The sequence below is a fragment of the Carettochelys insculpta genome, chromosome 26 (genome assembly GCF_033958435.1).
Source record: "Carettochelys insculpta isolate YL-2023 chromosome 26, ASM3395843v1, whole genome shotgun sequence".
In the NCBI taxonomy this organism is placed as follows: domain Eukaryota; kingdom Metazoa; phylum Chordata; order Testudines; family Carettochelyidae; genus Carettochelys; species Carettochelys insculpta.
Window position 1 is genome coordinate 16,104,882 of NC_134162.1, and position 18,925 is coordinate 16,123,806.

At 42.3% G+C, this 18,925-nt stretch overlaps 1 protein-coding gene across 1 annotated transcript in view; it reads right to left on the reverse strand.

The window, feature by feature from the left end:
* The window catches only part of PTPN22 (protein tyrosine phosphatase non-receptor type 22), a 39,781-nt gene that overhangs the window by 8,128 nt on the left and 12,728 nt on the right, over nt 1–18,925 (reverse strand). Inside the window, exons 8-18 of the mRNA XM_074977383.1 lie at nt 18,548–18,690; nt 17,432–17,498; nt 15,074–15,151; nt 14,430–14,522; nt 12,482–12,558; nt 11,092–11,882; nt 9,174–9,257; nt 8,885–9,015; nt 7,111–7,138; nt 2,757–2,837; nt 445–551 (exon numbers count right to left, since the gene is read on the reverse strand). Of these exons, the coding sequence (XP_074833484.1) occupies nt 445–551; nt 2,757–2,837; nt 7,111–7,138; nt 8,885–9,015; nt 9,174–9,257; nt 11,092–11,882; nt 12,482–12,558; nt 14,430–14,522; nt 15,074–15,151; nt 17,432–17,498; nt 18,548–18,690 (1,680 nt within the window). The remainder of the gene's footprint in view (nt 1–444; nt 552–2,756; nt 2,838–7,110; nt 7,139–8,884; nt 9,016–9,173; nt 9,258–11,091; nt 11,883–12,481; nt 12,559–14,429; nt 14,523–15,073; nt 15,152–17,431; nt 17,499–18,547; nt 18,691–18,925) is intronic.

The following is an 18,925-nucleotide window of genomic DNA, read 5'->3' on the forward strand; positions in this document are numbered from 1 at the left end:
TTCCCGCAGGTCTGTTTATAGAATCACCATAGACCATCCTGCTTAAATGTGTTCTCTTGCTAAAAAGACCGGAAGTCCTAAATTCAGGCCTCAGTTCTTCTGTCATCTACACGAGGTAAGTAGTGACAGAGAAATAGCCGTGCAAGTCTGTATTCTATCAAAACAAAAAAGCAGTCATGTAGCACTTTAAAGACTAACAAAATAAATTTATTAAGTGATCAGCTTTTGTGGGACAGACCTACTTCTTCAGATCATAGCCATACCAGAACAGACTCCTATGATCTGAAGAAGTGGGTCTGTCCCACAAAAGCTCATCACATAATAAATTATTTTGTTAGTCTTTAAAGTGCTATATAACTGCTTTTCTACACAAGGTAAGTGACAAGAAAATAACAGCTGCTGCAACTACTAAGCTAGAGTGCCCTAGCCTCCATGATATTTTACCTTACTCCTCCTGAAGCATTTCACAGGCTCTTTTGATGGCTCTTCAGAAGCTTTATTTCCCATCTCCTGAGGGCTGCTAGGATAATTCCTCACAGTACACTGCAAACCTAGGAAAACAACATTTAACAAACTATTTGCAGATCATATGCACATCCCCCTGCTTCCTTTTGAAGTATTCTGTTTGTTATATTTGCAGTCTCTGTATACAGTAACAGAGAGATAGCCTTGCTAGTCTATATACTATAAAAACAAAAAAGCAGTCCAGCAGCACTTTAAAGACTAACAAAATAATTTGTTAGGTGATGAGCTTTCGTGGGACAGACCCACTTCTTCAGATCATAGCCATACCAGCACAGATTCAGTATTTAAGCCACAGAGAACCAACTTTGTATATTGGACAGACTTCAAACTCTCTTAGACAAAGAATTAATGGGCATAAAACAGACATAAAAACACTCCTGATTCACAAACCTGTCAGCCAGCACTTTAATAGAGTGATCCATTCTGTTAATGACCTGAAAGTTTGCATTTTACTGAAGAAGAATTTTCATACCACTTTGGAAAGAGAGGCTGTGGAACTCTCTTTTTTATTCAAATTTGACACATTAATACTAGGTTTGAATCAGGATGGAAATTTTTTAGCTCATTATAGGGGCTCTTTTGCATACTTGGCTTTATCTAATTCTTGACTCCCCCCCACCCAACTTCTGCCCCTCTGCTCTGCTCACCTTGATTATATTTTTCTGATTTGTCAACCTTGATTACTATGTTTGGTTCTCTGTGCCTTAAATATTGAGTCTGTTCTGGTATGGCTATGATCTGAAGAAGTGGGTCTGTCCCACGAAAGCTCATCACCTAATAAATTATTGTGTTAGTCTTTAAGTTTCTCTGTATGCAGTAATTTGTTAAACATGTCTGGTTATTTATTTTTGATTTTGTTTCTCATCTGTACAGCAAGTTTCCTAGGTGCAATTTTTTTTTCATCCATTCTAGTCTCCCAGGGTAAAGAGTAAAAGCACCATCACTTGGGATATTTAAAAGTACTCTGTGCTGATTAGGTTTCATCTGGAGTATTGTGTCCAGTTCTGGACACAGCATGTCATGAAAGATGTAGACAAAGTAGAGAGGGTCCAGATAAAAGTGACAAAGATGATTAAAGGTCTAGAAAACACGACCTATGAGGAAAGATTGAAAGAAATCCTTTGTTTAGTCTGTAAAAGAGAAGACTGAAAGGGAACATGACAACTGCTTTCTAGTACCTAAAAGATTGTTACAAGGAGGAGGGAGGAAAATTATTCTCTTTCATCTCTGATGACAGGACAAGAACCAGTGGGCTTAAAATACAGCAAGGAAGATTTACATTGGACATAGAATCATAGAAAACTAGGACTGGAAGGGACCTCGAGAGGCCATTGAGTCCAGCCCCCTGCCCCAATGGCAGGACCAAGTACTGTCCAAACCATTCCTGATAGACATCTGTCTAACCTGTTCTTAAATATCTCCAGTGATGGAGATTCCACAACCTCCCTCAGCAACTTATTCCACTGTTTGACCACCGTGACAGTTAAGAACTGACAGGAGGAAAAACATTCCAAACTATCAGGACTGTTAAAGTCTGGAATAAATTTCCTTAGGAGACTTTTTAGAGGAGATTAAATAAACAACTGCCAGGAATAGTCTAGATAAACGGTCAGCAACCTTGCTGAGGCGGTGTGCCAACATTTGACCTTTTGTACGGTTCAAGTGCTGGTGATACTTTTTAAAGTCCCTGATAATCTGACTTACAACAGCTCCATTAATAAATAAATAAAGATGCAGAGCTTTATTGTTTAGGTGGTTTTTGGCAGTATTAGCTGGTATTTTGTTAATCCACAGGTGGCATGGCGCTGAGTAAGCTCTCAGCTGCATGGAAGAGGAGGAGCAGGGCTGAGCTCCCATCATCAGCACGCATGCCACTCTTGGCACCCATGCCAGGGGTTTCTGACCTCTGGTTTAGATGGTGCTTGGTCCTGTCATATATGCAGGAGACTGGACTTGAAGACCTCTCAAGGTTCTTTCAGGTTCTATTATTCTACAATAATACACTTTTTAAGTACAAACAGCGAGGAGCAGGGAATAGGTATGGTTAGAGGGGAACTCCACATCTTTTTCATCTACAATTTCTGGAATCTGCTTTATTCAGTCAGTTACAGGTTTTTCAGAGAATGGATTTTCTTTACTGGGCTACCTGATTTTGTTTCCTTCAGTTAATCTTTTAACTGAAGTTATTGTGCTAAATCTCTGTTACAAAAGAATAAGACATTACCACTTACTTTCCTCGTCGGCAAGAAAGAACGATTCAGGGGTTCTTTCAGGAAGGGGTGGGGGGGAGGAAGAGTGATCCCGGTGTTTCTCTGAGGTAGCAAGAGTGACAAAAGCAAGGGAAATATAGTTTATTATCTTTTTAAAATCCTTTGGGACACTGACAGCCAAGCAACTTGAGTGTGATCCACAGCAATTTGAGAGGGACTGAAATGTAATCAAGACAATCTACTTGTATATGAATTTCAAAGAGGTGCACTAGACAAGCAATCCTTAACCCATTTACAGCAAAAGTTCCATTACCCAGGACCCCCATGGGAACTGGGTGTGCCAGATATCCAAATGTGTTGGATATTGGTCTGCCCTACAACAGCTAGCCCCAGCCAGTAATCTGGCCCCGTAGCAGTCAGCCCCACCAATCAACCAGCCACAACATGCCAGTTAACTCAATGCATTGGTTATCCCACTGTTGGATAACTGAGCTTTTACTGTACTTGTAACAGAAATCAAGGGTAGATGCTAAATATATTTGGCTGTGATTATCTGTGTCTGCTTAGAAGTTTAACAATGTAACCAGATTAATTTGTAGATGGTAATTCCCTTTCATGTCTTAATTGCATTATATTCTGCATGAAGATGGGTCAACTAACCGGAGGGGGAGACAAAAATCTGCACTGCCTATTCCTCACTGGGGGAAGGTCTTGCTTTGAGAAAAGCTTTTTAGAGAATTATAAAAAATTTCAGGCCTGAAACTTTTCTCTCTCAGTTCTGCTTAAACTTTAATAGGGAAGATTTAAGCCAGGGGTAGATAAGCTTTTTTGGGTTGAGGGTCACTGATGCATAAGAAAAAAAATCAGTGGGGGGCCATACGTTCCTAACTGATCTGTCCCCCAAGTGAGAAGAAGAAAAAAAAGGGGGATACTCATCTCACTCATGCAACTTGGACACCAGGGTTCCCCTGGTGATACAGCCCCTTTGGGGAAGGGGAGTGCTGAGGCTTAGGGCTTTCCTCAAGGTTGGATTTACTCTGCTGGGATCAAGGGACTTGCAGATATTGTGGAGGCCCACTAGACTCTTGGGTGGGGCCAGAATGAGAGGCTCAGTGTGTGAGTGGGGGTCGCCAGGGAGCAGGCTAAGAGTGGAGGTGTGGGGTCTGGGCAAGAGGTTGGGTGAAGAGTGGCTCGGGGGCTTGGTGTACAGGGTTGGGGCAATTAGTAGGATGAGGGAAAGGGCTGGAATGGGGTGTGGGGCTGGGAGGGAAGGAAGGAGGGAGTAGGGGATTGGGGTGCTTATTTTGCACAGCTCCTGGGCGGGCACAGGTAGCTCCACGTCCCCCTGCTGCAGTGGGGAGCCAGTGCTCAAGCTCTCGCCATGGAGAGGGCGAGAAGAAGGCAATGAAGCTCAGAGACTTGCCTTAAGGCTGGAGCACCAGCATCAGCTCACCCTGCTGCAAGGGTGGGGAGTGCCTCAATCCTCATGGGCTGTAGGTTCTCCATCCTGGCTTAAACTGTAAAACTGAGGGTTCCAGGTTTACCTTAGAATGTTCATCAGGAAGAAGTGCAGCAGATGCTACATCTGGACTGCCTACCTATTTGAGTATTACTTATTTGATTAACCTTTTAAGTGATTCCAGAAAGACTTTCATAGCAGCTTATTTGTAACTAACCGAAGGACTTCACACATTTTCTTATCTATATTGATTTTTCAGCCTTTTTTATCTCTTTTCTTTTTAGTATAATACATTTAGTTTTATTTACAAAAGGGTCAGCATCAGTATGTCTATTGGGTAAGATCTGAGACTCCTATTGACCTGGGAATGAATGTCTAGTTCTTTGGAACTGGTAAAACTCACATACAGTGAAACAGTAACAGAGAGGAAGCCGTGCTAGTCTATTCACTATCAAAACAAAAAGCAGTCAAGTAGCACTTTAAAGACTAGCAAAATGGTTTATTAGGTGAGCTTTCCTGGGACAGACCCACTTCTTCAGACCATAGCCAGACCAGAAGAGACTCAATATTTAAGGCACAGAGAACCAAAAACAGTAAGCAAGGAGGACAAATCAGAAAAAGATAATCAAGGTGAGCAAATCAGAAAGTGGAGGGGTAGGGGGGGAAGGTCAAGAATTAGATTGAGCCAAGTACACGGACGAGCCCCTATAGTGACTCAGAAAGTTCCCATCACGATTTAAACCATGTGTTAATGTGCCGAATTTGCATATAAAAGCCAGCTCGGCTGTTTCCCCTTCCAAAACGGTGCGATAATTCCTTTTCAGTAACACACATACCTTTAGGTCATTGACAGAATGCCCCATTCCATTAAAATGTTGACTAACTGGTTTGTGGATCTGGAGTGTTTTGATGTCTGTTTTGTGCCATTAACCCTTTGTCTAAGGGAGTTAGAAGTCTGTCCAATATAGAAAGCATCTGGGCATTGCTGGCACATGATGGCATGTATGAAGTTAGTAGAGGAACATGAGAAAGTGCCCGTGATTCTGTGAGTAACCTGGTTAGGTCCAGTGATGGTATTTCCAGAGAAGATATGTGGACAAAGCTAGCAGCGGGCTTTGTTGCAGGGAAAGGGTCCAGGACTGGTATTCCTGGGGTATAGACTGTGGCTGTTAGTGAGGATCCTCATGAGGTTGGGAGGTTGTCTGTAGGAGAGAACAGGCATGTCACCCAGGGCCTTCTGGAGTGTGGCATCCTGATTAAGGATAGGTTGTGGGTCTTTAATAATTCGTTGCAGTGGTCTGAGTTGGGGGCTGTAGGTGATGACCAGTGGTGTTCTGTTCTTGGCTTTTTTGGGCCGATCTGAGACCAGCTGCTCCAAGATCAGCCCAAAAAAGCCAAGAACAGAACACCACTGGTCATCACCTATAGCCCCCAACTCAGACCACTGCAACAAATTATTAAAGACCCACAACCTATCCTTAATCAGGATGCCACACTCCAGAAGGCCCTGGGTGACATGCCTGTTCTCTCCTACAGACAACCTCCCAACCTCATGAGGATCCTCACTAACAGCCACAGTCTATACCCCAGGAATACCAGTCCTGGACCCTTTCCCTGCAACTAAGCCCGCTGCCAGCTTTGTCCACATATCTTCTCTGGAAATACCATCACTGGACCTAACCAGGTTACTCACAGAATCACAGGCACTTTCTCATGCTCCTCTACTAACTTCATATATGCCATTATGTGCCAACAATGCCCAGATGCCTTGTATATTGGACAGACTTCTAACTCCCTTAGACAAAGGGTCAATGGGCACAAAATAGACATCAAAACACTCCAGATCCACAAACCAGTCAGTCAACATTTTAATGGAATGGAGCATTCTGTCAATGACCTAAAGGTATGTGTGTTACTGAAAAGGAATTATCGCTCCTTTGTAGAAAGGGAAGTGGACGAACTGACATTTATATTCAAATTCGGCACATTAACACATGGTTTAAATCGTGATGGGAACTTTCTGAGTCACTATAGGGGCTCGTCCGCGTACTTGGCTTAATCTAATTCTTGACCTCCCCACACCCCTCCACTCTCTGATTTGCTCACCTTGATTATCTTTTTCTGATTTGTCCTCCTTGCTCACTGTTTTTGGTTCTCTGTGTCTTAAATATTGAGTCTCTTCTGGTCTGGCTATGGTCTGAAGAAGTGGGTCTGTCCCAGGAAAGCTCACCTAATAAACCATTTTGCTAGTCTTTAAAGTGCTACTTGACTGCTTTTTGTTTTGATAGTGAAACAGGTTTTCAGTAACCACTCACTATACTAGATTAACTGTCTGGGTGGAAGTTAAGGGTTGGAATGCTTAAAGGCACTGTATTTAGCTTCTTGGTGACCAGTGTGGTGTTACAGAGCTGTTTTGTTACTGTCTTGGTGAATCTAATTATAGAATAAACCAGCCGTTTTTCTGTCTTACTCTTTACAGTCTGCCTTGAATGTATCATGCTCAGTGTGGCCAATCCAATCCAGTTCCCATATCAGTTTGCTGAGCCAGACAGAGTTGATGTTCTCTTGGGTGGCCACAGTAATGCAATCAGTATAAATCTACAATTCTTTCCAAGAGAGCATGCAAGTGCCTATTCCCAAGAGAACTGCAGAGACTGTTCCCAAGGCAAAAAACAGTCTGAGAAGGAAATAATGAAAAATCATTTGCCTGATGAGACAAAAGAAAGAGTAGCACAAAAGGATACCAGCATTCAGAACCGCTTAGGAGATGGCAAAACTACCACTAGCTTGATTGAGTCATGTGTACAACAAAGCTGTTTCTTTAGTTATAGTATAGTTATAGTGTCTGCAGAGTTCAGTACCAAATAAACAGGTATTTCAGTGGACTCATTGATCGTAATATAAGATAGACTGTACCTGATCTGGCACTCTGGAGCTTCATACTCTGAAAACAAAGGGAAAATACTTGAAATTCTAGAAACCAAATGCAAATCTTTGTATTTCGAACAAGAAATGATGTTTCAAGCAGTCAAATGGGCACATAACACACACCTCTTAATGTAATGGAATACGAGCTCTACACTTACTAAACTTGTGTTATTAATTTAACCTTTGTTTCAAAGGAAGGATGGTCTTGCAGTGTGACCTGAGGAAAACCACTAACTCTGTCGGTTTCTGGTTTGCATCTCTAAAATGGGGGCAACGGTATTTTCCCATATCATGTGACAGCTGAGAGGACAAATGAATGCATGGTTGGGAGAGACTCGAGCAGTGTTCCCTGAATACCTGAGCCACTGCCCAGAAGATATTCAGAAGCTGTCCAGCTGATTAGCAGAGTGCCCACAGTTGGCCACGTCGGTCAGCGTGTTTCTATTGGTAGTGCATATCCAGACATGCCTTGGTGCACATAACAAATTTTATTCTGCCCATAAATGGGAAAAATTAGAGGGACCCCTGGACCCAAGCCTTGTGTACACTTCAAACTTTGGCTGACATAGTTATTGAAATGCCCAAGCACTGTAGCTATGCAGACCTAACCCCACTGCACATAGATTCAGCTATGTCAATGAAAGAAAGCTTCCATTGATGTAGCTTCTATTGCACACAGAGGCAGAATTGCTATGGTGACAGAAAAACATCTTCTGCCACTATAGCACTCATGCCTCAGATGCTACTGTGAAGGGGACCCATATATACCAAAACACATTTAAAACTGGAGGCTCTGGTCACTTGCGGTCATTAAAGTATCTGGTGCACTTTTCATATGGGGATTAATTAGTAGTACAGCACTGGACAGATTTAATCACATTCCACCTTCTAATTCCCCTGATAGTTTCAGAAAAGTTATTCTTGACTTGCCTCCCCAGAATTAGCTGCATTTCAGTGAGCTAGTGACTGCAACAAGACACTTCAGGTATGTGTTAACCCGAGTTACCTAACTCAAGATTAAGTCCAAGTGAAGACTGGGCAAATTGGTTGTTTTTATACAAGTTTTTTTTTTTTTTTGCTACTGAAGATGCACTCTTTAGAGAGGTTTGGGTTTCTGCAGGAAGAGCATCAGAGGTGTAGCCGTGTTAGTCTGTATCTTCAAAAACAACAAGAAGGATTTCTTGTTTTTGCAGGAGGAACGGGGCTGTATAAATGAACATTATTATTTTTAATAGCTTAACATTATTTATGCTTCTAATATAAAAGGACAATCTCCCAATCTTTGTTCATAACTAAGTTTCCTCCTTTCCTGACATTCCTTGTTTGGCATTTCTGATCTATTGCATTATAGGTTGCTGGGTGGTTTTTTTTAAATATCTTTGTGTTAGCCCGATTCATTGCTTTCCTCCTCATGGGATAACAACACAGAACTGATCACACTCATGTTTCCTTCTGGACTTTCTTTTCTTGCCATCCCCAATGAAACTCTGGAATGTAATTTGTCCCTAACTATTGCACACATTAGCATGGAGACTGATGACACTTCTGTTTTCTCTTAAACCAATTTGGATCCTACCCTCGTAGTGTATCATGAGAGCATTAACTGAGACTACTTCGGAAAATTGAACTCTGAAATCTGCAGTAGTTTAGGAAAAGTGCATGCCATGCAGACTGGTGTGATTTTTCAAGAAGCAGGGAAGATTACATGAGGATCTGCACAGTAGTGTTGTGGGAAAAGAAATAAAAACATCACTTTAGTTACCTTATTTGGCCTCAGTCTTACTGACTCATCAAGTATCTTTGGCTGAGATACCCCACTCCATTCTAAAGAGGTTCCAATATTTACATTTCTTAGTTCAGACTGGTGCTTTGAAATTGCCAGTGGAGATTGACCTGGAAAAAAATTAAATGCAAGAGGGATTTTTTTCCCCCCTACTTCCTTCAAAGCCAAAATAATTAATTGCTTGATGCTATGAATCAAGCATTGAGCAAGTCATCCAGAAGTGTCACCTCAGCACTTATTAAATTAGCACTGGAATATTTGCACTTACTAGTTTCATTGGCCACAATAAAGGACTCTGGGGTTCGCTCGGGCAGAGGTGGAGGATTATCATCATCTGGGTCTAGAGCAGCTGCTAATCAAAGATACCAGGACAGTTATTTGGGTTTCTCTGGAGAAACCTATGCTTAACGCCACACACAGCTTAAAAAGGATACCTACAAAGCCTTGTACCTTTGATAACTGACTCAACCACATCATTTAGTCCACACTTAACAGTTCATTTGTACTGAATGTTGACAGTCCATCTACCCACCATGGAAAAACAAATCATCCAATGTTTCCCCATGTACCCTGTATGCTGATACACAACAAGGCACCACAAATTGTAATCAGAATCTTCCAAAACTTTGTTTTTAAGAATCTAGATATATTCCAATAAGATTGCCACTTGCCCTAGATAAATATAAAACAGTGTGTCTGCTTCCACAAGTGTCAGCACCAGAATTCCCACTGGGTACCAGGACCACTTCCTGTGTGCGTTAACCTCAGTAAATTTAAAATTAACATTTTTACTACTAGTTGGAAGTTGTATTGGTAGATACTGTCCCTCCAGTATAACACCTCCCATCAGGAATTAGGGGTCTGAAATTCCACAGAAAGCTGGAGAATTTCGAGTGATGGAGGGATCTCAGAGCACATTTGACATTTGGGTTATAAAGAGCCTGAACAGGGCAAAAATTATTTTATTTTTGTTGGTTTTTTGGGGGGTGAGGGTGGACAATTATCTAGTTGTATAGCAGTTCCAACATAACTGACAAATACTGTACTGATACTGTAGGGATGGACATGAAGAGAACAATTCTGTACCCACTGGAAATTATGGCGTAAACTTTATGTGATCAGAATGTAACTTTGCAGGCTTAAGTTCAGACTGTACACTATGGCTACATCTACACTACAGAAACCTTTCGAAAGAAGCTCTTCCAGAAGAGCTTCTTTTGAAAGAGCACTTTCACACACAAAAAAGCGAATCAAAAGAGTGATCTGCTCTTTTGAAAGAGAGCATCCCCACATCTCTCAACTCCCTCAAAAGAACAGGCCAGGGATTGAAAAATCAGGTGCCATGAGGACTGCTCTTTTGAAAGAAGGGCCCTGTGGAGCATCCACACACATTTTCTCTCTAAAGCAGCTTTTGAAAGAAGGTGCTCTTCCTGAAATGGGAAAGGAAGAGCAATTTCAAAAGGAGTGCCATGTTCTTTCAATTTAATTTCCAAAGAACACTTTTTGTGTGTGGATGTTCCACAGGATCTTTTGAAGGAGCCCACTTCTTTCAAAAACTCTTCCAAAAGAACTTGCTAGTGTAGATGCAGCCTGTGGGTGAAATCCTGGCCCTATTTACTATTTATCTCAGTGAGGGTTTTGCCCCTGACTACCATAGAGCCAGTATTTCGCCCCATGGTTTCCATCCAGGATTCTTTCAGAAATACAGAATCTTGAAATGACTGAAGGAGAGGGGTCTTTAGCGGAATCCCTAAAACCACTTCCTACAACTCCCTTGGTTTTCTATGAAGTGAGCAGAGCCAATCCAAGTCCTAACCAAACCCAGCTTTGGCTATATTATGATTTTGACCAAGATCACAGCAACCTGAGGTGAGATAGTAGCATAGAGCAGACGTAACAGAGGGATTCTGATGATCATGCTACTCCAGAAAATGATGGCAATTTTTATGGAAAACTGAGGCATAATTAATAGCCTGAAGCCCAGTTCTGCTCTCCACTCTATGGTCGTGACTTCCACTGTAGCTAGAAGGAACATTTGTGTCCTTTATACAGCTAAGTGAGATTTCTGGATTCTGAAATAAAACAGCTGTAGGAAATCCTGTATGAATTTCAGAAAGGCATCACACACCATATGGTAAAACCTCAGAATAAATGAACTCAGCTGGCAACACTGCCACACAGCTTACTTTGTGAGGATGCCTGCCTACCATCCAATGGGTGAACATTCTGGGACAGAGGAGTTGATACTGGAGAACTGGTCATAGTAGAATCCAAGAGCTGGGCTGAGGAAGTTGCAGCACAGAAAGAAGGGGAAACTGTTTCAGACAGCTCAGAAAAATAGTCAATAAACATTGGGGACCCTGGATCATCTGATGAGAGTGAAGAAAAATAAGGGTCTTCTGCTGAGCAACAATATGAGGGAGGATGTGGGGCACTGTTCATGTGCCGCAGGTGAGCATCTTGTCCAGTTGAATGGTTTGGTTCAACAGAAGAAAAGCCTGTTTGGTTCCTGACCTCAGAACTCACAGAATAGCAATAGTTTGGTAGTTGGGGTTCCAAAGAGGTTACTGCAACCCCTCCATCCAGTTCCTGGGCATCTCTCTGCTGCATTAACTCCAAGGGACTTGATTTGGTTTGTATTAATGGGGCTTTGACAGTAGGGTTTCTCTGAGACACAGCTGTAGATTTCAAATTCAGAGGAAGCTTGTCACAAAAAATGCTGTTCAGGTCTAAGCTGTAATGTTTTTGGATTGGTTCCCCTGTCAGAATAGTGTCCCATTTCACAACAGCACCTGCACTTTTGCTGCTGCTTAAGTTCAAAGCCCCAGAAGAAAGGGCTTGTCTAATGGGAGGAACACGATGCCAATCTTTGTCATGTACCCTTGAGGACCTAGAGTCCAATGTATCAGCCAGTGACGTTTCCTTTTGTACTATACAATCAGAATGTTGATGTAGCTTCTGTTCCTCTTGTGCTGAGCTGCAATAAAATACAGTTATATGAGACCAGAACCATGTACCACTCAGAAATCACTGCATAAGCAGATTCCCAAAGCATTCTAATACTTGTACATACAAGAGCAAGACCCAATGGTCCTTGCCATGTATTGGGGGAAGCCCACCCTGTGCCAGTGAGCCTCACAGTACCTGTCAGCCACTGAAGTCTTGACTGAGACTTTCTTTGAGGGCTTAAGTAGTGAATAAGACTGAGCTGCCCCTCTGCAGGGGTGAGTTTTACTAAACAGCAAAATAAAAGTTTGTCTGATCAAAACAGAAAACACAAATCAAGATCAGTCTTCATTCTAAAAGACAACCGAAAAAGAGACCCAGGTAAAATGTCATTTGGTACTTGAATTTTTATAGGTAATTACCATATCTGTTTGTCCTAAAGAGTATACTTTTGGTTCAGTGTTTTGTATGTGCTCATTATAAGTATTCTCTATAGAAACACACAGAAGCCACGTGCTAGAAGAACAACCACCTTTCCCACTGATTACATCTTGTTATTTTATCCTGGAACCAGAAGTCATTCATACAAGGCACTTGCATCATCCATGTCTAGATCAGATCTGTCCTTACCAGCTTGGTAGACTCAGAGAATAAGTTTCTTCTAGTGGGGTCAGAAGTGGCTGGAGCTTTGGATGGTTTGTTTGACTCTATGGAAATAGAAGGTTAATAGTTATATTGTATCAAGACTGTTGGAGAAGCATTCAGGCAATACACGAGGTTCCATTTCACTTTGTTATTCCTGGAGACTGGCTCTGGCAACTACGTCTGCCTACCAGTGATTGTTGGAAATGGAAACGCAGAAACAGACAGTCTTATTTGAAGATGATTGTATGTTTTCACAAGAATCAAATTCTTCCCTAGAAAATTTGCGGTGTCTGTGCAGCTGGCTTTGCTTGTAGGACTCACATGCTATCTGGCTAGTGGAAGTTGTTTTTGCTTTCAACACTTTACTTGTGCACCCATCCCCGTCTTTCATAAAGCATTCTCAAAGGACAGCAAGGTCTCTGCAGCCTGGAAAGTTTGGCCAAGAGCTGTAAAACCACATCCGGACTTAACTGTTTCTCTGCTTTCTGTCTCAACCTGGCCTCATATTTATACCTAACCATGTGACTGTCCACAGCACAAGAAAAGGAAGCTGACTCCCACAATTTGCTCAGTCAAGCCAGGCTAACAAGTCTCTGCAAATATCAATTTATTACAGCAAACTCAGTACTAATTTTAAACGGCTCAGTTTGGAAGTTGGGCTTTATTGTGGAGTAAGTCTTAAGACCTTTGCTGAACATACCAGGTGCTTTTCTTTGTAAACCCCATTTCTACCCGCTTCTTATTAAAGTTTCTCAGTCTGTGTCTCTTTAGGAATGGATTTGTTTCAGAAAGTTTGTAGAGAGCCAGACAAGTCATGTTTGGGTTCTAACAAAGGAACATCAGAATTAAAAAGTGTTTATTTCAAATGAGACTTGACCACACAATTTTCGAATCAGGCACTTAATATTCCATCAGAACTAGTCCACAGGGCTGGAAAAGATTTGCCTGAGGAATTTACATATATATTTTCACTGTACATTTTAGCCTTTCTTCTTCCAGAAGTTAGTTGTAAGGGGCATTACCTAGCACAACTCTTCTCTACAATGTTGGGAGCAGAACCTTTTGTAGCAATCTCTTTGATTTGCATTTTGTTCTCTTACAATAGATTCTTCTCAGGTGAATTTGGGATCTCTTTTATATTGCTGTATTCTAATAAAAGCTGACGGAGATGAGAGCCACAAGCTCAATCCAGATATGACAGCTGCTGCCACCTGTATGAAATTTCTCAAGACAATATGCTAATACTAGCTTTTGCCTCTGTCACAGCATACTCTCCCATTTGACCAATGTCAGCTTGACTGCCAGCCTGTCCAATGAATATTCTGAAATTTTCATGCTTGATGCTCTGTATACATGGACAACCTTCCTGATACAATCCCTAAGGCCACTGCGCTCTGCCCCTTCTCATAACCTCCTCAGGACCCAGCATTACTGGAATGCCTATAAGAAATCAGCCAGTCAATGCTGACAGTTTGGGGAAGTCAATACTTTGTTCATTCATTATAATAAACAATTACACAAAAAAACCAAAGGGAGACCTCCTCTGCACCTTGCTAGTGTAACAGGGATTTCATAATCAAAGGGAAGGCTGAGTTTGTGGTCGAGGCACTTCATTGGCATTCTGGAGATTTGGGTTCAATCTCTGCCACAGACTCCTTGTATAGCTACAATCTTCTTGCCCTTGGAGAGGGCTAGTGAGTATGAATATTATAATGTGCATGAGCTGCTCTCATACTGCAGTTCTGGGGCCCATTCTAACACTTACATAGGTTGGAGCCCCTTTGTGCGACCATTAAACACACAAAAGCAGCCGCTGTGTTCCTTTACTGAAAATCACTTCCCAGTTCAGCAGGGCTTGGAGGGGTTTGAATCTGAGCTATGTCAGCCATAAAAGGACAGTTAAAGGCAGTATGCATTGAGTTACCAGTCCTACCTCTGTGATAGTGGAGTCTGCCTGGACTTTGAGCACTTCAATCTCTCTTTTAAAGAGTTCAATCACAGCATCATACACCAATTCATATTGCTCCTGAAGAGGAAACAGAACAAACACAAGAGATGTCAGCACTGTCACTTAACTTACATCCACTTCTCCACTTCAGACTCCAACCAGCTCATCTGAACCATGCATCATATTAGTTCTTACAGGGCTGGAAATTCCAAACTTTGGGTTTGGAATTCCAAACTTTGGGTATGAATTCTCAGAAGGGATTGTAGCTGCTATTTTTAAATGGTCAAGATCTGAGCGTGTGTTAGTATCAACTGAACAAACATGACTGTGTTGTGTGCTGAGCTTCTTCTTCAATATATCCCAGTTAAAGCCTGTTTCAATTGCTGGATGGTAACTTTGTTTAGCATAGACAATCACAAGTACTAAGCTTGTACTCATCTGATAGCTACCCTTCAGAAAGAGATCTTACAGAATAATAAGCAACATGCTTCTCCACAGAGGAGCTGGCCCTGCAGTGTAATAACACAAGTTTGATTCTTGCAAATCCTGAAGAGAGGTTACGGCTCTGGTTTTATAGAAAGCATTTAGAAGCAGTGACCTGCCAGTAGCTTGTAGCTTTCTTAACGTACCTGGGTTTGAACTATTGATGGCCTTTGTGTGCGCATGTTCTGGATCAGACTAAAAATACTGAAGGTCTCTGGAACAATCTTATGAAAGAGAGATCATGAGAAGTTAGAGATGGTCCTGAACCAAAGCCACTTCTAAATGGTGATGCAGTTCAAACCTGGCTACAAACTTCAGACCCAGGATTACAAGAAACCTTTTACTGCTTGTGATTTCTTCTTTGCTAATAAATCATTTCCATCCTCACATATTCCCTCCCATCTTCTGCTCATTAGCCTGTGTCTACACTAGCCCAAAACTTCAAAATGGCCATGCAAATGGCCATTTCCGAGTTTACTAATGAAGCGCTGAAATACATATTCAGTGCCTCTTAGAATGTCGGCAGCTGTGGCACTTCGAAATTGACGTGGCTTGTCCAGACGGGGCTCCTTTTCGAAAGGACCCCGGCAACTTTGAAATCCCCTTCTTCCTAACAGCAGATAGGAATAAGGGGATTTCGAAGTTGCCAGGGTCCTTTCGAAAAGGAGCCCGTGTAGCCGTGCGCTTTCGAAAGCGGTGATTTTGAAGCGCTGTGGCCAGAAGTGTCCTAATGCTAATGAGGCGCTGAATATGTATTTCAGTGCCTCATTAGTAATCTTCGAAATACGACTGTTTCGAAGATTTGTGCCTGTATAGACACAGCCTTAGTGTGACCATGGCTATGTCTACACTAGCCCCAAACTTCGAAATGGCCATGTGAATGGCCATTTCGAAGTTTACTAATGAAGCACTGAAATACATATTCAGCGTCTCATTAGCATGCGGGCGGCCGCGGCACTTCGAAATTGACGCGGCTCGCCCCGACGGGGCTCCTTTTCGAAAGGACCCTGCCTACTTTGAAGTCCCCTTATTCCCATCTGGTCATAGGAATAAGGGGACTTCGAAGTAGGCGGGGTCCTTTCGAAAAAGAGCCCCGTCTGGATGAGCTGCGCGGTGGTGAGCCGCGTCAATTTCGAAGTGCCGCGGCCGCCCACATGCTAATGAGGTGCTGAATATGTATTTCAGTGCTTCATTAGTAAACTTCGAAATGGCCATTCACATGGCCATTTCGAAGTTTGGGGCTAGTGTAGACACGGCCCATGATGCAGAAAATAGCCACACCTAGGTTCCTGCACTTAGACATACATTCATCCAGGAATTACTTCATTTTAAAAGCAATGAACTAAAAAGATAATCTGGTTTTAAACATCTGAATTTCTTACACTCAGGCTATGTGTATACTCAAGCATAAATTCAAATCTAAAGCACTTGGCTTTATTTTAAATTGACTGTTCACACATCAAATACCATTATTTCAAATTTTGGGGGGTGCTGCAGCCGATATTCTTACTCCAACAATCTGAGTGGGATTAACAGGAAATTTGAATGTAAGCATTCTGATTAATGGTAGTGTGGAAACAGCTTCCATTTAAACCAGTTTTATTGGCCTCCAGAGGAGTCCCACATGTATCCCACAATGCCCCACAGTTGTCCCTTCTGGCTGGTTGCATCTCTGATGCTCCCCAGGTGCGCAGGAAGTAAGGTAACAGGAGGCCACAAATTTAAGTTTTTGAGAACTGGCTTTCACTGGAGGCAGGGAAGTCTTCCCCACGCAGCAAAGATTTTTGGGGGGTGGCTGTCGCCGTGGGGAAATCCCCCTCCCCCCGCGACACAGATTACAGGGGCTGGCTGTTGCAGGGGGAGCAAGTATTCAGGACAGCACAGTATTATAGGCAAAAAGCCAGCTTAACAACTGAAGTCAGAGCAGTGGAAAAGGACTGTGGCCTGCAGTTCAGGTAAGATGGCAGGAGCAGGAAAGAGGCCTTCGTTGGCTCAATTCCTTAGGATATTTTAAGACCTTAGGACGAGTTCATGTCAGCATGTGGCAAGAACACAAGCCTGGGAGAAACAGTCAACAGTATGGAGGAGGAAGACACAGAGTGAAATTAGGACAACATGAAATATGGCATGGAATTTAATAAACTCATCTTACACACTGCCTACAAAGAGTTGGGTTAGCGTAAGTACTGGAAGTAGGGATGCTGGTGCATGCCCTGGGTTGAATTACTAATAGTAAGCCAAAGACATGATTTCTCCCTTCATTACCCCCGCTGTAAAAACTGCTTCAGCAGCACTGTGAGCCAGAGAGAGTCTGAGGGAAATAGCATGTGAAATATGCCCAAAGGCAGCAAGAGAATCTACTGTCATTGGGGATATAATTAAAAAAAGACTGAGCATGACTCATACACAGGCACTTTGAATAGCAAAAGAGCCCAGGGTAAAAAAGCAAGCACAAGACAGCCATGCAGGAAAAGGCTGATTCCAGGCACTGCTGAGACACTTACTCCATCTTTCAGCAGCTTCCAAGTATAATCAATGGCACAAATAACTCCTGTTCTCCCACAGCCAGCGCTGAAATGAAAATCAGAGCCCTAAGGGATTGCTGAGATTTGAGGAGAGGCTTTGCCTTCACTTATTACTTGACATTCAGTTCTCACTTCTGTGTTTTTATTCATAGACAAATTTTGTTCTTCTGCAACTGATGCAAATCCAAGTCTACATTGCCTAAGCCTCTGCAGTGTATTTTCTGACTGAGGGCAACCCAATCGTTTCATCTCATATATCTGTTCTTACCCCCTAGTCGGCCTCCAATAGTGCCTTAAGGAGGCAGCTAGCTGCCCTGTTCATTCCACCCATGTCACCCAAGAAGCAGCATCTCTAGTGCTTTACCCACTCCCACAACACTCTACTGAGCAATCATGTCCACACAGGATTGCATTCTCTGCAACCAAATGTGGTTGATATTTTGCCCTTTGCAAACAGGAATATAGATTTAGCACATCGTATGAGACCATGGGCCCATCAAAACCAGTACCCTCCCAGCATCCACCAGACAACCTTGACTAAGGAGCTGCAGGAGGGTGAAAAATCCCACATTGCACTTGAACAAATTCTTTCCATAACCACCTTGTGATCAGCTGATGCATGGAGACAGATAATATTTTTCTTGGTACATAACCACAAATGTACATACAAGAGTACATACAAATTAGCCAGCCTTTTTCCCTACATTCAGCAATCCAATTTGCTCAGATACAGCTTCTGGCTTTAAACTCTCCTCTCCTCAGAGAGGGGATTTGACCTGAGACTTGAAAAAACGATAGAAGCTCTTTAACACCGACCTAAACAGAGAGACAGCTGTGTTAATCTGTATCTTCACAAAACAAAAAAGCAGTCCTGTACCACTTTAAAGACTAACAAAATAATTTATTAGGTGATGAGCTTTCGTGGGACAGACCCACTTCTTCAGATCTTCAGATTTTTTTTGGTCTTTAAAATACTACAGGACTGCTTTTGTGTTTCGTGAACCTACCTAAACAGAATCTCAACAGAGAGAAAGAAGCTGTTTATGCACTTGGGGCTAAATAACAGCATTTACCTTGGCAGTAAAATCTCCTTACCTGCAATGAATACAGATGGGGATGTTGTCATCTGCCTGATAGCAGCGCATGTCCCAGATAAGCTCAAGGATAGGATTGATGGAGGAAGGTACATCATGGTCTGGCCAGTTTTTATAATGGAAATGATAAATAGTGCGAATTACCTGTAAAAGACAAAAAAGAGGAGGAGCTAACTACAGGGATCCATTGTTATGCGAGAAGACCCATATTTCAGCTGTGCATGTGGGTACAAAGCCGACAAACTGGTCACCATTCCAGGACCAAAAAGGCATGAAAGTCAGTGTGTATTACCCCTTTATCAATACCAATGTACACTTTATTCTGGCACATAGCTTGCGTGTCAATCTGTAACTGTTCTCTTAGGCTTTTTGTTTTCTA